The following is a 19640-nucleotide window of genomic DNA, read 5'->3' as shown; positions in this document are numbered from 1 at the left end:
CTCTACTAAAAATACAAAATTAGCCAGACGTGGTGGCGCGTGCCTGTAATCCCAGCTACTCGGGAGGCTGAGGTAGGAGCATTGCTTGAATCCAGGAGGCGGAGATTGTGGTGAGCCAAGATCGCGCCATTGCACTCCAGCCTGGGCAACAAGAGCAGAATTCTCGTCAAAAAAAAAAAAGAAGAAAATGATAATACATGGACAAATATAAAAACAGTATTATAATTTTGGTTTGTAACTCTACTTTTTTTCTTACAGGATTTAAAATACACATTCATTAAAAATTACAAATCTATGTTAATGGCCACACAGTATATAACAACGTAGTTTGTGAATGACGTCAATAACATAGAGGGGGTGAAGCTGTAAAGATGTAGCATTTTTTTATGTGACTGAAGTTGTTATCAATGTAAGATAGAATGTCGTAATTCTAAGATGTTATTTGTAATTCCTATGGGAACAAACAAAAAGTCTGTAGAATCTGTGAACAGGCATATGCAAACCTACCCCCAAAAGCTGAGGAAGCTCAGAGGCCAAAGAGGCTGACAAACCCAGTTTCTCAGAGAGAAATATTTTGTAGGAACTTAAAAACAGAAGCAATGTCTTGGGTGGCTGTCCACACCTGCCATCCAGAAAGCATTCATTCATTCATTCATTCATTCATGCATGCATGCCAGGCTAATTTTGTAGAGACAGGGTTTCGCCATATTGACCAGGCTGGTCTCGAACTCCTGAGCTCAGAGAGTCTGCCCACCTCAGCCTCCCGAATATATTCTTTATATAGCAAGCTTTTAGGATAAAACATGTGCAGCTGGTCACATCTTCAGACTCTTGTCAGGATGTGACCACTGGGGAAGTTTAATAGCATCTTTATGAGGGGTTATCTATGCCATAGGCATTGTGTAAAGACCTTACTGCAGAACACCTTGCTGTGGAGGGGCCAACCACCAGTCATCATGGTAGTTTTGTTTCAAGATGGCATCAGACACTCTTGGCCGTGCGACAGGCTATTTTCCTACAATGCAAAAGGAGAGGAGAATGGAATCAAAACAAGGCACTACAGAGCGTCAAACACAGACATCCTGTGTTCATGGAAGACTTAATATTGTTAATATGTCATTGCTACCCCAAACAATCTACAGATTCAGTACAGTTCCTATCAAAATCCTAATGTTGATTTTTGCAGAAATAGAAAAATCTTACGAAATCCTGAAAAACCGAAACAGTCTTGAATTTTAAAAAAGTTAGAGGTCTCATGCTTCCTAATTTCAAAACTTACTACAAAGACACAGTAATTAAAACAGTGGTATTGGCATAAGATAAATAGAACAGTGAGCCCAGAAATAAGCCATTAGATATGGGATCAAATGATCTTCAACAAAGGTGCCAAGACCATCCAGTGGGGAAAGGATAGTCTCATCAACAAATGGTACTGGGAAAACTGGATATCCACATGCAAAAAAGAATGAAGCTGGAGCTTTAGCATCATAGGCAAAAATTAACTCCATAGACAAAGATCTAAATATAATAACTAACACTATAAAACTCTTAAAAGAAAATGTAGGGGAAAGCTTCATTACAGTGGATTGGTTTCTTGGATATGACACCAAGGCAGCAAAAGAAAAAATAATTTGAGGAAAGAAATCTTTCCTCAAAACGTTTTGGCCAGGCATAGTGACTCACCCCTGTAATCCCAGCTGTTTGGAAGGTCAAAGCAGGAGGATCCCTTGAGGCCAGGAGTTGAAGACCAACCTGGGCAACATAGTGAGAGCTCATCTCTACAAAAAATAAAAATTAAAAAAATTAGCTGGGCATGGTGGCGTGCGCCTATAGTCCTAGCTACTCCAGAAGCTGAGATGAGAGGATGACTTGAGCCCAGGTGTGAGGTTACACTGAGCTATGAAAGCACTACTGCACTCCAGCCTGGGTGACAGAGCGAGAACCTGTCTCTTAAAAAAAAAGAAACAAGAAAAAAACTTCAGTGCATCAAAGGACATCAACAGAGTAAAAAAGCAATCCAAAAAATGGAAGAAAATATTTGCAAATCATATATCTTATAAGGATTTGCTATGGTTTGGATGTTTGTCTCCTCCAAACCTCATGTCAAAATTTGATCCCCATTGTTAGAGGTAGGGCCTAATGGGATGCATTTGGTTCATGGGGGCAGATCCCTCATGAACAGATTAACAGCCTCCCTTAGAGATAAGTGAATTCTCACTGCATTAGTTCCCATGAGAGCTTGTTGTTTAAAAAAAAAAAAAAAAAAAAAAAAAAGAAAGAAAAGCCTGGCCCCTCCCCACTGTCTCTTGCTTCCTCTGTTGCCCTGTAATCTCTGTACACTGGCTCCATTTCCCCTCCCACCATGAGTGGAAGCAGCCTGAGGCCTTGCCAGATGCACATGCTGGTGCCATGCATCCTGTACAATCTACAGAATCATGAGCCAAATAAACCTCTTTTCTTTTATAAATTACCCAGCCTCAATTTTTTTTTTTTTTTTTTTCTTTTTTTGAGATGGAGTCTTGCCCTGTTTCCCAGGCTGGAGTGCAGTGGCACAGTCATGGCTCACTACAACCTCCACCTCCCAGGTTCAAGGGATTCTCCTGCCTCAGCTTCCTGAGTAGCTAGGATTACAGGCATGCAACACCACGCCCAGCTAATTTTTTGTATTTTTAGTAGAGACAGGGTTTCACCATGTTGGTCAGGTTGGTCTTGAACTCCTGACCTCGTGATCCACCTGCCTCGGCCTCCCAAAGTGCTGGGATTACAGGCGTGAGCCACCACGCCCAGCCAAATATTTTTTAAAAGCAATCCAAAACAGACTAAGACAGGACTAATATCTAATGTACATAAAGAACTCCCACAACTCAACAACAAAAAACTGTTCAAAAATGGGCAAAGGTTTGAATGTGGTTTTTGTTGCAGTCTATCTTTAAATTAAAAAAAAAAAAAAAAACCAGGCAAAGAACTTGAATAGACATCCTTCTTAAGAGGATATGCAAATGGCCAATAAGCACCTAACAAGATACTGGATATCACTAATCATTAAGGAAATGCTAATCAAAACCACAAGATACCACCTCATGCCCATTACAATGGCTACTATCAAAAGAACAGAAAATAAGTTTGGAAGGACGTGGATAAATTGGAACTCTTGTATACTGTTGGTGGGAAGGTGAAATGGTATAGCCACTGTGGACAATGTTCAGTCCTCAAAAAATTAAAATAGAATTGCCAAATGAACCAGCAATTCCACTTCTGGGTATATGCTCAAAAGAAAACAGGGCTGGGCGCAATGGCTCACACTTGTGATCCCAGCACTTTGGGAGGCCAAGTTGGGTGGATCACAAGGTCAGGAGATCGAGACCATCCTGGCCAACATGGTGAAACCCCGTCTCTACTAAAAATAGAAAAATTAGCTGGCCGTGGTGGTGTGTGCCTGTAATCCCAGCTACTCAGGAGGCTGAGGCAGGAGAATCACTTAGAACCTGGGAGGTGGAGGTTGCAGTGAGCCAAGATTGCACCACTACACTCCAGCCTGGGCAACAGAGCTAGACTCCGTCTCAAAAAAAAAAAAAAAAAAAAAAGAATAGGAAACAGAAGTTAGATCAGATATTTGTATATCCCTGTTCATAGCAGCATTATTCACAATAGTCAAAATGTGAAAGCAACCCAAATGTCCACTGCCAGATGAATGGATAAACAAAATGTGCTATATTTGTACGTTGGAATAGTATTCAGCCTTTAAAAAGGAAGGAAATTCCGCATTCCGTCATGGATGAAACTCTAGCATTGTGTTCAGTGAAATAAGCCAGTCACAAAAAGACAAATACTGTATGATTCCACTTATATAAGATTCTTAGAGTAGTAAAAATCATAGAAGCAGAAAAGAAAATGATGATTGCCTGGGGGTGAGGGGAATGTGGAACCAGGGGGACATTGTTTAATGGGTATAGCATATTGCTTGGGAACATGAACAAGTCTGGAGGTTCTGGTAGTGATGGTTGCAGAACAATATAAATGTAATTAATGGTGTATACTTAAAAATAGTTAAATAGTAAAATTTGTGTTATATACATTTTAGTATAATTTTTTAAATGCACTTTTAAAGCAGGGATACATGCAAATCCTCACGACCAGTCAGGTCATCAAGTACCCACTGAACATCCACTAGATTCTGTGCAAGGAAATTCACTTTTAATATTCACTTACTTACTCTAAAAGTGAAATGCTTAAACTTATATATTATAGGAACAAATAGTCAGTGCTAGGTGATACATTTTAACAAAGCTAGAGTTTTACGTAAAATATTCATCTATTAAATATGCAATGCGTGATTTTTGTTTTATTCAACTCGTTCATTTTTCATTTTATTTGGGGATTAGAATATGAAAACAATATTTAAAGAGTAATTGCATTTTGCCGTCTTAAGAATTCTGCTGCATCCTAAATTAAAAACATTATTGACTTAAAATCTATAATACAAAAAAGCTTTGTTTTTAAATATCTAGTTTCTGTCCCTCAAGACCACATAAAGAAATTCTAATAAAGAGGAACAGTCCGGAAGCAATGACTGGCCCTTTGCCTGTGCACCGTGTTCTGCAGCAGGAACAATGCAGACATCTGAAACAGGATAGAGCTTTAATCAGCTCAGAGGTTTGCTCTGACTTCTGTTTTTTTTATGTTGTAGCAAAGCTTTCCTGTAGCCATTTCTAGTAGGAGAAGTCAGTCTTTATGATCAACAGTGCCGTTTAAGTTTATTTTTTGATGCATAAGTGTCCATTAAAAACCATCTTTCTGACATTTTCTTGTATGGGTTTCTGATGAAAATTAAAGATCTGGCCCTCGTGAGACCTGTAACCTGTAACCTGTAATGGAAACAGTGGTCTGATCCAATAAGACAAAGCAAAGTTTGCAGCTTTTTTTCTTTGGGGAAACAATTCAATCATTTTGAAATTAAATTTTTGTAGAACGTAAGTTGAACTTAGGTCTTGGTGGCAATTTAAACCTATTTATATTTTAAATATTAAAAGTAGTCTTTTAAGATTTTGACATATTGCTGAATTTACTATGGAACAAAATAAGTTTAAGTATCTCTTATGGCCTGAATACTTTAACTTTTATTTTAGGTTCACAGGTACATGTGCAGGTTTGTTATATTCGTAAATTGTGTGTCACAGGGATTTGATGTAGATTCTTTTGTCACCCAGGTACTAAGCCTAATACTCAATAGTTATTTTTTCTGCTCCTCTCCCTCTTTCCACCCTCCACCCTCAAGTAGGCCCCAGTGTGTGTTGCTCACCTCTATGTGCCCATGTGTTCTCATCATTTAGCTCCCACTTGTGAGAACATGCAGTATTTGGTTTTCTGTTCCTGCATTCGTTTGCTACTGTAATGGCCCCCAACTCCAGGCCTGGATACTCTTTTAATCCTTTTTGGAATACATCACTTCAAAATTACTCACACTTAGATTCTTTTGCTAACTTTACCCACTAGGAGCCTGACCCCTTGATATGGTCTAAGTGGGGTTTGGTAGGGGAACGGAGGGGCTTTTGTTGTGTTTTGGTCCTTTCTAAAGCACATTAAAATGGCTGGCAAAATTAGAAGTTTTGATAAATTTATCTTCAGATTAGGTAGAGTCAACAATCACTGTATTTCAGTTGGGTTATTCTTTTTTTTTTTTTTTTTTTTTTTTTTTTTTTTTTTTTTTGAGACGGAGTCTTGCTCTGTCGCCCAGGCTGGAGTGCAGTGGTGCAATCTCGGCTCACTGCAAGCTCCGCCTCCCGGGTTCACGCCATTCTCCTGCCTCAGCCTCTCCGAGTAGCTGGGACTACAGGCGCCCGCCACCACGCCCGGCTAATTTTTTGTCTTTTTTAGTAGAGACGGGGTTTCACTGTGGTCTCGATCTCCTGACCTCATGATCCGCCCGCCTCGGCCTCCCAAAGTGCTGGGATTACAAGCGTGAGCCACCGCGCCCAGCCTCAGTTGGGTTATTCTTGTGTTATGCTGGAGTCTGGTTTTCTGGGTAGCAAAGTCACACTGAAATACCAAAAGAGCTAATAAGATACGCACAGTCTAGAAATTTAGGCAAGTCATCAAAATATTACATTTGATACTACATCCATGCTCCTGGATTATTTTTCATATGATTAATACTGCTCTCAGATTCATCACACTATCTTCAGTCACTGGGGGCTGGACTGCTAAAATAGCTTGCCAGGTAAGGATTTATATGCAAGGAAATCTATATAGAGTTCAGAATTCAAACATTTTAGTCTGTTTCACATACCAGTTACATAATAGCCAAGGAATGTTTTCCCCTCTGTGAACATTGACCCAGAGATAAGTATCCCCATTTCAAAAAAATATGCAAGGTGAACGGAAAACCAACCACGTAAAGTCATATTCAGTAAAGAAGTGATCAGCTCACATCTTCCACTTTATGTATGAGGCTTGGTTGGTCAGAGATTCACTGAGGAGCCAGATGTCTCAGGGCTCTTTGCACGCAGAAGTCTGCTAGAACACAGGTGTCCATTCTCTTAGATGAGCCCTTTCCCTTCATTTCTGTTTAAAAATGAAATTGAATGCAGCCATCTTTCAAAGTAAGGTCTTTCATATTGTCCACTCACAGTTACTAATAACTGAAAAGCTGAAATCAGCAGCTGAAACCTCAGGGAGCAAGAGAGCTGACAGGGGCATGCACGATTAATTGCACACTCGCACACACACGGTCTCAGCTGGGCTTGAGAACATGACCTAGTGTGAGTAAAGCCAGAAGGAATGCCCATTCATCAATTAAACAAATATTTGTTTGAGTTAACTAGTATGTGCCAAGCTCCATATTTCATGCTGCTAATAGCCCTCCAAGTTTTCAGGTCATTTATTTTAAGGAGGAAAAATACAGTTTGCTATTTTAAAATGCAGATACTTTAACAAGATTTTGATTGTTGGTGTAATGAATTTAAGAGTTGTTCAGGGAAGTGATAAAGGAGGACATTTTTCCTTAAGACAAGGGTGGTATAAGTCCAAGTAGTAATCAATATGCAAATTTTGACTAGTTTATTACAATAGTAATTGTTCTTTACAATAAACGAATACTTAAAATCTATGTAAAGTAGATTGCTAGTGAGAATTGATAAAACCTAGTAAAGCCTTCTGTAGCTTCCTTTGTTAATAATATGTGACCCCAAACTGAGATTCAGCAATTGTTAATTTTGGCCTGGTTAACAAAGTAGCTTCTTGTTTTAAGTATGGAGAGATAATGTTGTCGGTAAAACAGATCAGTCTTACCGAAATATATTCTTCAAATCTTCTGTTGCAAGAAATGGGGGAATGTGATTAATGAGAGTTCTAGTCAGATTTGGAGAGAGGAACAGAGGGTGTAAAGCACATTTATGGACACATGGGTGGCATGGGCATTCAGGAAGGATGCTACCGGAGGGTAGGTCGAGTGTGATGCAGGGAAGCCTGAAGGTCATGTTTGGATCAGCTAGGGTCAGCATGACCTGTATAGCAAAGGGACTTTATGAATACCATATATTGACTGGGCACAGTGGCTCATGCGTGTAATCTCAGCACTTTGGGAGGCCAAGGCAGGTGCATCACTTGAGGTCAGGAGCTCAAGACCAGCCTGGCCAACGTGGTGAAACCCCCATCTCTACTAAAAATACAAAAACTAGCCGAGTGTGGTGGTGCATGCCTATAGTTCCAGACACATGGGAGGCCCAAGCCGGAGAATTGCTTGAACTCAGGAGGCAGGGATTACAGTGAGCCAAGATCACCCCACTGCATTCCAGCCTGAGTGAGACTCCCTCTCAAAAAAAAAAGAATACCGTGTATTGTTTTGATCATATATACAAGTGTCTTTGACTTTTCTTTCCCTGCCAATAAAGAGTGGGTTCTGACCGTCTTTTTGAGAAAATACTCCAGTATCGTCAGTCTAACCTTACTTGGCTTTAGTTATTCACTGCTCTTAAAGACTAAATGATGGGCTCCACTGAGGCGTAAAGCATATTATTCCACCATCTGGCCTCAGACATAATCATATATTTTTCCTTTGCTTCTTTTCTAGTGGACTTAAAAACCAGGTCATCCCTTGTAATTCTAATTTTTCTGTTTTTATGATCATTAATTTCACAGACTTGTCCCTTTTTGCCTTTTCCACCAGTTTGCTTCAGTGTCCCCAACAGTTCCTGAATTCTTGAAAACTCCTCCAACTGCAGATCAGCCTCCCCCACGGCCTGCAGCTCCTGTCCTCCCCACAAACACTGTGTCCTCAGCAAAGCCTGGCCCAGCACTGGTGAAGGTGGGTACTTTGGATACACCCTGGGTTTGGTGGCTTTATTTGTGACTCTGTCTATAGCCCTGTGAATGGAAGACAAAGGCAAATTTATCCAATTTGCTCAGCTTGCCTTTTAGCCCAAAGTCTTAAAAACTAAGCCATGCAAAGACTTGCTAGACTGGGGTCTTCATGTTTGAATATGTGCTATAGTCATAGAAAAATGGCACAAATTTTGGTCTACTTAAAACAGTAGGGGCCAGATGCAGTGGCTTACCTCTGTAATCCCAGTGCTTTGGAAGGCTGAGGTGGGAGGATGACTTGAGGCCAGTAGTTTGAGAACAGCCTGGGCAACATAGCAAGCAACATAGCAAGACACTATCTCTACAAAAAATTCAAAAAGTTAGTTAGCCAGAGGTGGTGGTGCATGCCTGTAGTCTCAGCTACTCAGGAGGCTGAGGCAAGAGGATCACTTGAGCCCTGGAGTCTGAGGCTGCAGTGAGCTATGATCACACCATTGCACTCTAGCTTGGGTGACAGAGCAAGACCCTGTCTCTTTAAAAAAACCAAAACAAACTACTGGGGCTGTGCAGAAAGCCCCGGTTCTGCCACCGAGGCCACTAAGATGAAACAAGAGAAAAACAGATTTAAACTTTTTAGAATTGTGTTTAGAACTTCTAGATAAGGTGGGTGAGGAGGAATAGTTTAGGTGAATATAGATCTCAAACTTTTAAAACTAAAAAAGGATATTACAGTTAGCTAACTTCTTACCACCCTTCAGATGGGGAGACTGAGGCCCGAAGAAGAAATGACAAAGCCAGGAAGGGTCCCAACCTCCTGAATCCAAGTCTAGCTCTCTCCTGCCTCCCCCACCTGTTGCAGAACTCTTCTGAGGCAAGGGAGCATCTTTCAGATGAACAAAATGCATATTCCTCATGGCCCTCTGTCCCCGGGACTGTCCTTGTCCTTGACCTTCCTGGAGAGAAGGCTCTTGTCAGCGTGGCCGAGTATTGGTGGCTTCAGGACATACATCAGTGTTATTTCCCCATCTTCTGTTGCTTAGCATTGGAGTCGGAAATTCCAGAGGGTCGCAAGTGGCAACCCTGCCCATGAAATCAGTTTTATACCTCCTCTCCCAACATCCCCACGCATGCAACCCCGACGGCACAGAGGGTCTGCATGCACAGCCCTCCTTCCCTGCCGATCCTCAAAACAGGTTCTCTGCCTCTCCCTCTCTCTGAATGTCTGCTCTTCACTGATGTCTTTAAGGAAGGCTTTAGTTCTAGAGGAAGAAGCATTGTTTAAGAATGTGAAATTCAGGGGTTGGTTAGATAATTCTAGGACTATGCCAAGAGAGGAGGGGACAGAAACACATTAGGAAACAGACCAGCCGGGCGCGGTGGCTCACGCTTGTAATCCCAGCACTTTGGGAGGCCGAGGCGGGCGGATCACGAGGTCAGGAGATCGAGACCATGGTGAAACCCTGTCTCTACTAAAAATACAAAAAATTAGCCGGGCGTGGTGGCGGGCGCCTGTAGTCCCAGCTACTCGGAGAGGCTGAGGCAGGAGAATGGTGTGAACCCGGAAGGCGGAGCTTGCAGTGAGCCAAGATTGCGCCACTGCACTCCAGCCTGGGCCACAGAGCAAGACTCCGTCTCAAAAAAAAAAAAGGAAACAGACCAGAATTCTTTCAGTGTTTCTATAAGGAAAGCTGTTTCCCATCCTTCACTTGTGGGGGCTGATAGGTAACAGCAGATTCTGTCTGAGGAACACTAGTTATTATGTTTCTGTGCCCCTCCTCTGCAGGTGCCTTCCTGACTGTGGCTGGGACAATTATTTTATCACTCTACAACGATTATACTCGAACCCCATTTTGAGTATAAATTATCCTAGACCCCATTCATTCTTATGATCAGTTTTAAAAGACTAAAAATAAAATGTATAGCCAGATGCAGTGGCTCACGCCTGTAATCCCTGCACTTTGGGAGGCCAAGGCAGGCAGATTGCTTGAGCTCAGGAGTTTGAGACCAGCCTGGGCAACATGGCAAAACCCCATCTCTATAAAGTGTACAAAAAGTTTAGTTGGGCGTGGTGGCACACACCTATGCTCCCAACTACTCGGAGGCTGAGGTGGGAGGATCACTTGAGCCCAGGAGGTTAAGGCTGCAGTGAGCCGAGATCATGCGCCTGCACTCCAGCCTGGGTGACAGAGTAAGACCCTGCCTCAAAAGCAAATAAATAAAATGAATTATTGATAACAAAATAAGGTAAATAGTGAATTGATTAATATTGTGGGATTGAAGGAATAAGTGGGGGAAAGTGTTTTCTGACATCGAGGTATATATCTTAAGTGCCTGATAATTAAAGTGATTTCCAATTAGCATGCACGTTCACCATTCATTTGTTGAACGGATACTTATTCAAGCACCTTCTATGTGCCAGGCACTGTTCTGGGTACTAGGAATAGATAAAGCAAGGAACAAAAGATCACAAATCCCCACCCTTAGGGTAAACAGACAACCAAATATAGAGTGTGCTGGGTGGTGATGAATAATGTGAGGATTGGGGTGCTGGGGAGACAAGGAGAGACGTGTCTTTTAAATGAGGTGGTCTGGGGATACGCAGATGACATTTGGACAGAGATCTGAAAGAAGTGAGCTTGTGAGCCATGAAGGTATCTATGGGAAGAAAATTTGATCAAGGCAGCCAGTATGACTCCAACAGCAATGGCCGAGGCAGACAGTGTGTGGCCAGAGACCAGCGTCTGTAGAGCCTTGTAAGAAGTTAGGCTTTGTATTACCACTAAGGGAAGAAGCTGCTGTAAGATTTTTGAGCTGATGTGTTAGAAACAGTAGGGCGCAAAGGTAGAAGCGGAGACAGGTAAAATGCACAGCAGGAGACAGTGGCAGCTGGGGAGATAACAGAAGTGGTTGGATTCTGGCTGCATTTGAAGGCTAAGCTGGCAGGATTTGTGGACAAGTTGGATATGTGGTGTGAAGAAGAGGAGTTGTGAACCATCTACTGTTGTGTGTCTAAGCGACTAGCAACTTGCAGTTGCCACGTCCTGTAACGGAAGGGAGTACACCTGGAGTGTGAGGTGCTGTGCAGGCACCGCGTGACGTCCTAGAGGCAGCTGGATAGATGAGTGCAGACCTTAGGAGAGAGGTCTAGGTTGGGAATAGAAATGTGGGTCATCAGTGTATAAATGGCATTTAAAGCCATGAAACCCAGTTAAATTACCTAGGGTCTGAGTACAGGTGAAAAAGCTGTGCAAGAAGTGAGTTCTTGGGAACCTCCAACATTTTAGAGAGGAGAACCAGCAAAGGAGACTCAGCAAAAACAGCCAGCAAGAGTGAGACAAGGCAGCCCTGAAGCCAGACACGATGTTTCAAGAAGAAGGGAGAGAGCAACTGTAGGAAAGGCTGCTGTGCCTCAGTTAAGATGAGTGCTGGGAACTGGCCTTGGTTTAATGTTGAAGCACAGCGACCTTGACAAGAACAGTTTCTGAAAGCTTAGTTGGAGTGGGCACAAGAGAGCCTGAAAGGCAGAGCTGGAGATGGTATTACATAAAGCTTTTCTTGAGAGCCCACAGAAATGGGTCTGTAGCTTGATTAGACTATAGGGTCAAGGAAGGCTGTTTATGATCCAGTGGGAGTGATCCAGAAGAGTGGGGAACCACAGCCAGGTGTGGGCAAGGGAATACAGAATCCAGTTGAGGAGGGAAGGGCCAGCCTGAGACAGCAACACCAGCAGGAAGGAAAGCGCAGAGTCTCGGTGCAGGCAGGCACTCAGCTCTATGCTGATCACTTACATGTTCTCCATGTTTACGCAGTGAGGTCATCAGTTGACAGTGAGGATGGGGGTGAAATACTACAGGTTTGGAGAGAGAAGAAGAGATAGGCAGTATTCTGTAAGAGCAGGAAAATTAAAGGACCAGAAAAATGTAACAGGATGGCCACGTAGCACTGATGAGCCCTTGAAGTTGGTGGTCACCAGTTTAAAGTGAGACTTGTCAGCATGGTTTTATGTTTTTCCTGTAGCCACTTTCAGTTACATGAGTACAGGCATGAAGTGGACCACTGGGTCTCAGCAAGGGTAAGTTTGTCTCCCACCACAGACATTTGGCAATGTCTGGAGACGTTTCTGGTTGTCACAGTGTGGGGGACAAGGTGGGTGGGTGGAGGTTGCTAGGGGCATCTAATGGGTAGTAGCCAAGGATGCCGTTGAACATCCAACAATACACGGGATGGGCTCCCACAACACAATTACTTAGCTCAAAACATCAGTGGAGCCACTGTCGAGAAACAGAAGGAGACAGAATTAGATAAGGGTTTTGCCAGGTGTGTATGACAAAGAGGGGACTGTGCGAGTGAGGGGACCGTGGGATATAGCTTGGTAAGGAGGCAAGTGAGGAACATGTAAAGGTTGTAACAGAAAGGGATTATAGGTCTCAGTGGCATCAAATAATTGTTGTAGTTGGCATCCTGGATGGAGTGAATTGACAAAATATATGGTGGGTAACAGATTGGGATGCTGGGAAGCGAGGGAGGTTCAAATAATTACAAGATCTAGGCTATCATCACACAGTGGCTGGCTGAGAGAGGAAATGAGATATCTGGAAGCAATGAAGTCAAGGAACTAAGAGAACAGAATGTTAGAAGGATTGTACATGTGGATATTAAAATCACCAAGAACAGTGACTGAAGTAATGTTGAAGAAGGTAAAGAGCATTGGGAGTGTCAGATGTGTCGTAGGAGTCAGTAAAGAACTAGAAGGAGGCCAGGTCCTGATGCTCAAATCTGAAAGCATGAGATGAGATTAACAACCAGTCATTTCCAATACATAATTACTTTTTATAAATTCTTATTTACCAGTGTTTAAAAATAGGCTCCTAGTTAATTGGATTATATTATGTTCAGTAGTATGCCGGTAAATGTTTAATAACTGGCTGGGCTCAGAGGGCAGATTATGGCCTTTGCCAATTCCCATGGTGTAAATATTCCCACAGTGGCCAGTTTCAGGCTACCAGTGTGATATTGCTGAATGCAGAGTTGGGAGAAGCAGCACACATTTGGTTCTCATGAGTAAGAGCTGGCTCCAGCACCCCACTGGCTATGTCCATAAACTGTTATGTAAAAATGGCCATAAAAATCTTGTTGCAGAATCATTCTTTTATACAAGGGATTTAAGAATTCATGACATATCAAGTGAAGAGAGAGAAAGGCACATTTCTAATAAGCTTGTATGGTATCATCCCAATTATATTAAAACATATCCAAAGGAAGGATATAAAAAAGAATGTTAATAGTCACATTCTGTGAATGTTAGAATAGCCTAACGTTAGAAATGAGACTATTCCTAACCTGCAGAATGCAGTGAGTTTTGTTTTATTCTTCTTTGGTTGTGGTGTCCTAATTCTTTGGATATGAATATAAATAATGTGATCATATCAATAGCTCCATTTAATTGAGTACTTCTCAAAGTCTTTATATTAAGTTGGGTATGTTCCCTAAAGAAGCTTAGGAATACTTTCGTATATTTTCTTTTTTGTTTGTTTGGATGGGTTTTTTTCAGATGACGCTATCTTAGAATCTGAATACTGAAAAGTATAAAGTGATCTGATAACTTAAAAACTGAGAAGACAACAAGACCTCAGGAAAACATCATCTGATTCCTAATCTTAAAATGAAGGATACATGGTCTCACATCCCAATTTCAAAGGAAAAATGTATTTTTGAAAAATGTTTAAATTCATGTTCATATCATTCAGTATTTGTTTTTGTATTATATTCCTTAGAGATAGTTTATATTGTTTTCTTCTCATTGGAAGCATTTTTTCATTTTTACCTATTCTCCACAGAATTTTTAGCTATTACATGGTTTTCGTGAAGTATACTTAACGTTTTCCCATTGTATATTTAGCATGCAGCTTGTTTTTTACTAGGAGATTGTATATGTAAGCACTTGGTGGTGTGTTCACACGGGAGACCTAAGGTCAGTGTGTGTTGAGTTTGAATAGCTCATGCTGAGCATCTTGCTCATACCCTGAGGGAACAGTGCAGCAGGAGAAAATTTCTTGGTCAAAGTTAATATGCAAACGTTTTCATGGCTTTTGAAATGAATTTAGCATATTGCTTTCCAAAGTGGCTGTACCCGTATCTAAGGTACATTTCTTTTTAATTTCAAATCATTTAGTCACACAGTACAAAAGATTTTATGTGGTGACATCTCTTTAAATGTTATTTTCTTTTTCTCAAAAATAGCAAAGCCATCCCAAGAATCCAAATGACAAACACCGTAGCAAAAAGTGCAAAGATCCCAAACCACGGGTAAAGAAGTTAAAGTACCACCAATACATTCCACCAGATCAGAAGGGTGAGAAGAACGAGCCGCAGATGGACTCCAACTATGCCCGCCTGCTCCAGCAGCAGCAGCTGTTCCTGCAGCTGCAGATCCTGAGTCAGCAGAAGCAGCACTACAACTACCAGACCATCCTGCCTGCACCATTCAAGTACGGCGGGGCCAATGCTATCCTCAACGTGGGGTTTTCTGTGGTTTTTTATGAGGAACTATAAGTTACCAAAAGTTGAATATTGTCATTTATTTGTGCTCAGTGATGATTTTCATTTCTTTGTTATCAAAGCTTATCATACAGTGTCTGAAGTCCACATGGTGAGAGTGGCCTGCATTCCAGTCCAGTTTCTGTCCTCCAAAATTGGTGCTGAATTTTTACAAGTTAGAAGTGCCTTTTCACAATTATTCATCCAGATTTGCCTATTATTAGAACACCAAAATAATACTAGATGCTCTGAGAAAAGCGTTAAGTAGTATAAGACCTGGCACAAACAGATAAAAGAAGAGAAAGATGGGCATGAAAACTGGAGTGGTCAAAGGAAGGCCTGGTGGAAAAGACAGGATCTTTGTATATAGAAGGCTCGAGAACGGCCTTTCCAGGCACAGGGGAATTCTGTGAGCACTAGTACAGAGGAAGGAATAGAGTATGTAGTGCCTCTTCATTGGAAGGTGAGAAAAATTGCCTAAACAAAGAATCTGATTAATTTTTAAGAAAAAAGTGGAAGACAAAAATCGAGTAGAGCCAATGTCTAAGGGGCCTTGAAGCTGGGCAGAAGACCTTACTCAACACAGCAAAGAGACAACGGAGTGTTTCAGAGCGGGCTGCTGACGCGGTGAGGCCAAAACGTAAAAAAAAACAGCTGGACGCTGGTGTTGAAGGGACGTCTGGAGACAATGAAGAGCTCTGGCAGCAGAGTGAGTGTTTCAGAAGACAGTTAAAGGCCTTGGTGACGAACAACTGTGGAGAAGGAAGGTGTTTTCAAAGTTTGAACCCAACTGTGGGGGACAGAAGGGAGTGAATTCCGACAATTTCTGAAACTGAATTCGCAGCAAGACATCAATGGCTAATTTTAATTATGTAATAAAGAAAATTTCTGGATATACATTCCCAATATGCTTTTTCTGGGAAACAGAGATAAAAATGCAAAGATCTTGTCTTCATTTTCCTCACTTTTCATGAAAAAGAAATATTTGCATTTGACTCTAGAAAGAGATGCAAAAGCTCATTATAATGAAAATTTCATTATAATGAAAAATTATTAGCCATGATCAGGTCATTCAACTTATGATAACATGATCTGTAGAAACTTCTGTTTTCTACATGTTGCCTAAGTATTCCCTCATAGGTAGCCCCTCTTTTCCCTCTTAAGATTCAAATATGTTGAGGAAGATTAAACCTATTAGTAATTCAGACCTGATTGTGAAGTACTTAAATCTAAAACATCAGGGCATGGAGATGAAGAGAGAAAGAACTTTGTATCCAGTTACTATTTTAAGAGCAGGCAGGCCCGAGTGAGCTATTGACATTGGAAGGGAATCAGGGGAGACCAAAGAGAATTGGAAGAGAATCAGAGACAAGCTGCTGCTACTTTGCAGCTTTGTCCAGGCCCTAGGGAGGCCTCCTCCTCCGCCATCCTCTTTTGGCATTGGGCACCAATAATAATAATAATAATAATGGTAATGGCGGCTCACAGTTACTACTTACAATGCGTTGTGCTTAAAACTGCATCATCCTCATCCTCGCCTCAAGTCTAGGAGGAATTGCTGTTATTGACCCCATTCCCAGATGAGGACGCTGTTAAGGTGAAAATCCCAAAGGATTTTTTTTGATATCTTTGAAACAGTCTTTTCTGTAATGAAAGAATTTGGCTGTGCGACTGGCTTTGTAGATAGGAAGAATCCATCAGAGGTGTGGGCTTGCTGAACTGTTACCAGTTCTTTCTTTCCATTAAGGCTTCAATTCCCCTCTCCTCCTCAGACATTCAGCACCTCTACAATAACCAAGCTCACCCAAGAACAGTATCATACAAAAAGACCCAGGATACTAGAAGGAGAAAGAACACTTATTTTTGTATGTTATTTAACCACAAAAAGAATGTAAGTCCTGTTCAATTTCCAGATCCTAAAAATGGAGACCTTGTTTCCTAACGCATTGTTTATGTTTATCAAAATTCCATTACAAGAAACTGAATGTGGAAGTCCTACAGTGCCCATAGTGGTGGGATTTTACCCGAATCATGTAGCCCTTTGCCACCACAAAGGAGCAAGCGCCCAAAGGGACTAGCCTTTAGTCCAGCTCAGCTTGTCTGCACAATGGGAGGTCACTGGAGGTCCCTGAAGGCCACTGCGTCCCTCTGAACTCAGGTCTCTCATCTGCTGATCATCGTCAGCAACCTCTCTCCTTTTTTTTCTCCCCTCTATTGATTTGGGAGAAAAATAGATTAACATGTTTTTGTTATTTTAAAGATTTAGTTAAATACCAAACTGTTCATTTTAATAGATAGAGTATTATAGAATCTCAACAGGAAAAAAAAAAAAACAGCATGAGTAGAATAATTACATTCATTCTCAAGGGGGTAATACCACTCACAAGGAAGCAAAACGTGGCTCAGCAGGGAAATTACTCTTATGTAATAAAGCACAGACTTACCTGCGGTCCATAAACACATGCATTATGTCTGTGGTGTTGAAACTTCATGGGGAAAGAGATTTGGAGAAAAATGTCTAAAAGGCTTTTTCAGGGGACAATAATGAATGAAAATAAGGTGGAGAAACATTGACTTAAAGAAAATGTTTTCATAACTGAGATTTTACAGTTGAATTTTTATAAAGGATAATAATGATGCATAAAATATTTCCCATTTCATCCAATGATAAGAAACTTCATCCCAAAGATTTCAATTATTTAACTTCAGCAAAATTCAGCCAGGTTTTAGAAGACCCCAAAATGAATGTCAAGAGTTAGCTATTGACAAAGCCAGCATTGGCTTCAACCACAGGCTTCCCAGAACTCTTCAGAGAAAGCTCACCCAACTATGGCCATTACCCTATAGGCACTGTCACCTCAAATCCCTGTTTCAGAATGTGAAATTCCAAGTCTCTTGGCTTCAGCACCAAAGCTTTGTGTGATAATAAAGCCTGAAGCTGCAATGGAATCGGCTGTACGGTAGCAACCATCCAGAAAGCAAACACCACTGTTACCAAGAGTATCACAGTTGGAAGATGTTAGGTGGGGATCTCGTTTTAATACTGAAAGTTTAGGAAAATTGTACAAAGCACCCAACTGTAGTAGAATTTGACAAATGATGCACGAACTTCTTTTAAATAAGCTTTTTAAATTGAAGTATAACTTACATACAGAAAAGTCCATAAATTATAAGTGAAAATTGATGCAAAAATAAATACACTCCTGTATCCAATACCCAAACCAAGAACATTATCAGTACCCCAAAAGCCCCTTTTGTCTCCCTTTTCCATGATGATCCTGACTTCTATCCCCAGAGATTAGTTTTGCCTGTTTTGGGGTTTTATTTTTTTTTTTGAGACAGAGTCTTGCTCTGTCGCCCAGGCTGGAGTGCAGTGGTGCAATCTCGGCTCACTGCAAGCTCTGCCTCCCGGGTTCACACCACCTCCAGGGTTCACGCCATTCTCCTGCCTCAGCCTCCCGAGTAGCTGGGACTACAGGCGCCTGCCCCCACGCCTGGCTAATTTTTTGTATTTTTAAGTAGAGACGGGGTTTCACGGTGTTAGCCAGGATGGTCTCAATCTCCTAACCTCGTGATCTGCCCGCCTCAGCCTCCCAAAGTGCAGTTTTGCCTGTTTTTGAACTTCATATACATGCAATCTTAACAGTACACCTAGGTGCATCTTTGTTGGTGCTGATAGCAGTTCATTTTTTTTTGTTGTTGTTTAATATTTCGTGGCTGACTATAATGTAATTTAGCCATCCAGCTTACTCTTGATGCATAATTGGGTTGTTTCCAGTTGGGGCTATTATGAATAACCCCATAGTAAATAGTCTGTGTCTTTTGGTATACATACATGTGTCTTTCTGTTAGATGTCTATATAGGAATGGAATTGTGGGATCATAGGATAGGCAGATGTTTTCTTTTAGTACTACAAAAGAAAAGTTTCAAAGAAAAGATGTTTTTCTTTAGTACAGTTTTCCAAAGTAGTTGCATAATTCACAACTCTGCCAGCAGTGTGTGATTGTTCTGGTTGTCCCAGGTACTTGGTATCAGTCTTACTCATTATATCAATTCCACTGAAAATGCAGGGCTATTCTGTTGTGATTTGCAATTTCCACGTACCTAATGAGGTTGAACCATTGTTCACTTATTTATTGACCATTGGGATATGCTTTCTTGTGATACATCTGAGATTTTTCCCCCACTTTTCCTCTGAGTTTTCTGTCTCTTTCTTACTGATTTTAAAGACCTGTTTATATACTCTAGATATGAGGTCTTTGTCAGAAATATGTATTACAGATCTGTTGTTCTGCACTGTGGCTTGACTTTTCACTGTCTTAAAGATGTCCCTTTTACTTAGTGCTTTTTATGTCCTGTTTAAGAAATCTTTGTCTACCCAAAGGCCATGAAGATACTATCCAGAGAGTTTTTCTGAAAGCTTTATTTTCATAATTAACGTGTAGATTTTGGGAACAAGGTGAGGTGGGGCCAGTCAAGAGCCATGTTTTTTTCTGTGTGAATTTCCAACGTAGCATGGCACCATCGGAAGTCCCGCCCTCTCTCCACTACATCACAGTGTCCTCTTTTTGGTAACTCAAGGGTCCAGGTATGCAGAGGGCTGTTTCTGGATTTGCTGGGGGTCTGTCATTTGCCTGTTGTTCTGTCCCTGTATCAGCAACATCACACGTTAATTACATGTTGATGTCTGGTGGTGTGACTCTTCCAGCTTTGCTTTTCTTCAAGGATTCATGGCCATTCTTGGTCCTTTGCATTTCCATATAAAGCTTAGAATTGCCTTCTAAATTTCCACCACGCTAGCAAA

General features: G+C 41.3%; 1 protein-coding gene and 1 long non-coding RNA gene across 11 annotated transcripts in view; one reads left to right on the top strand and one right to left on the bottom strand.

Moving 5' to 3' along the window:
• The window catches only part of LOC129468603 (uncharacterized), a 50097-nt gene extending 32457 nt beyond the window's left edge, over positions 1 to 17640 (bottom strand). Inside the window, exon 1 of the long non-coding RNA XR_008652721.2 lies at positions 17280 to 17640. This is a non-coding gene — a long non-coding RNA (uncharacterized lncRNA). The remainder of the gene's footprint in view (positions 1 to 17279) is intronic.
• MRTFB (myocardin related transcription factor B) overlaps positions 1 to 19640 on the top strand; it is a 194947-nt gene that overhangs the window by 153934 nt on the left and 21373 nt on the right. For all 10 annotated transcript variants that reach the window (XM_055254370.2, XM_063623731.1, XM_055254361.2 and 7 more), the window contains 2 exons: positions 8165 to 8302; positions 14539 to 14786. In XM_055254370.2, the coding sequence (XP_055110345.1) occupies positions 8165 to 8302; positions 14539 to 14786 (386 nt within the window). The remainder of the gene's footprint in view (positions 1 to 8164; positions 8303 to 14538; positions 14787 to 19640) is intronic.

The sequence above is a fragment of the Symphalangus syndactylus genome, chromosome 18, assembly GCF_028878055.3.
Source record: "Symphalangus syndactylus isolate Jambi chromosome 18, NHGRI_mSymSyn1-v2.1_pri, whole genome shotgun sequence".
Classification (NCBI taxonomy): domain Eukaryota; kingdom Metazoa; phylum Chordata; class Mammalia; order Primates; family Hylobatidae; genus Symphalangus; species Symphalangus syndactylus.
This window is presented reverse-complemented; position numbering and strand designations above follow the sequence as displayed.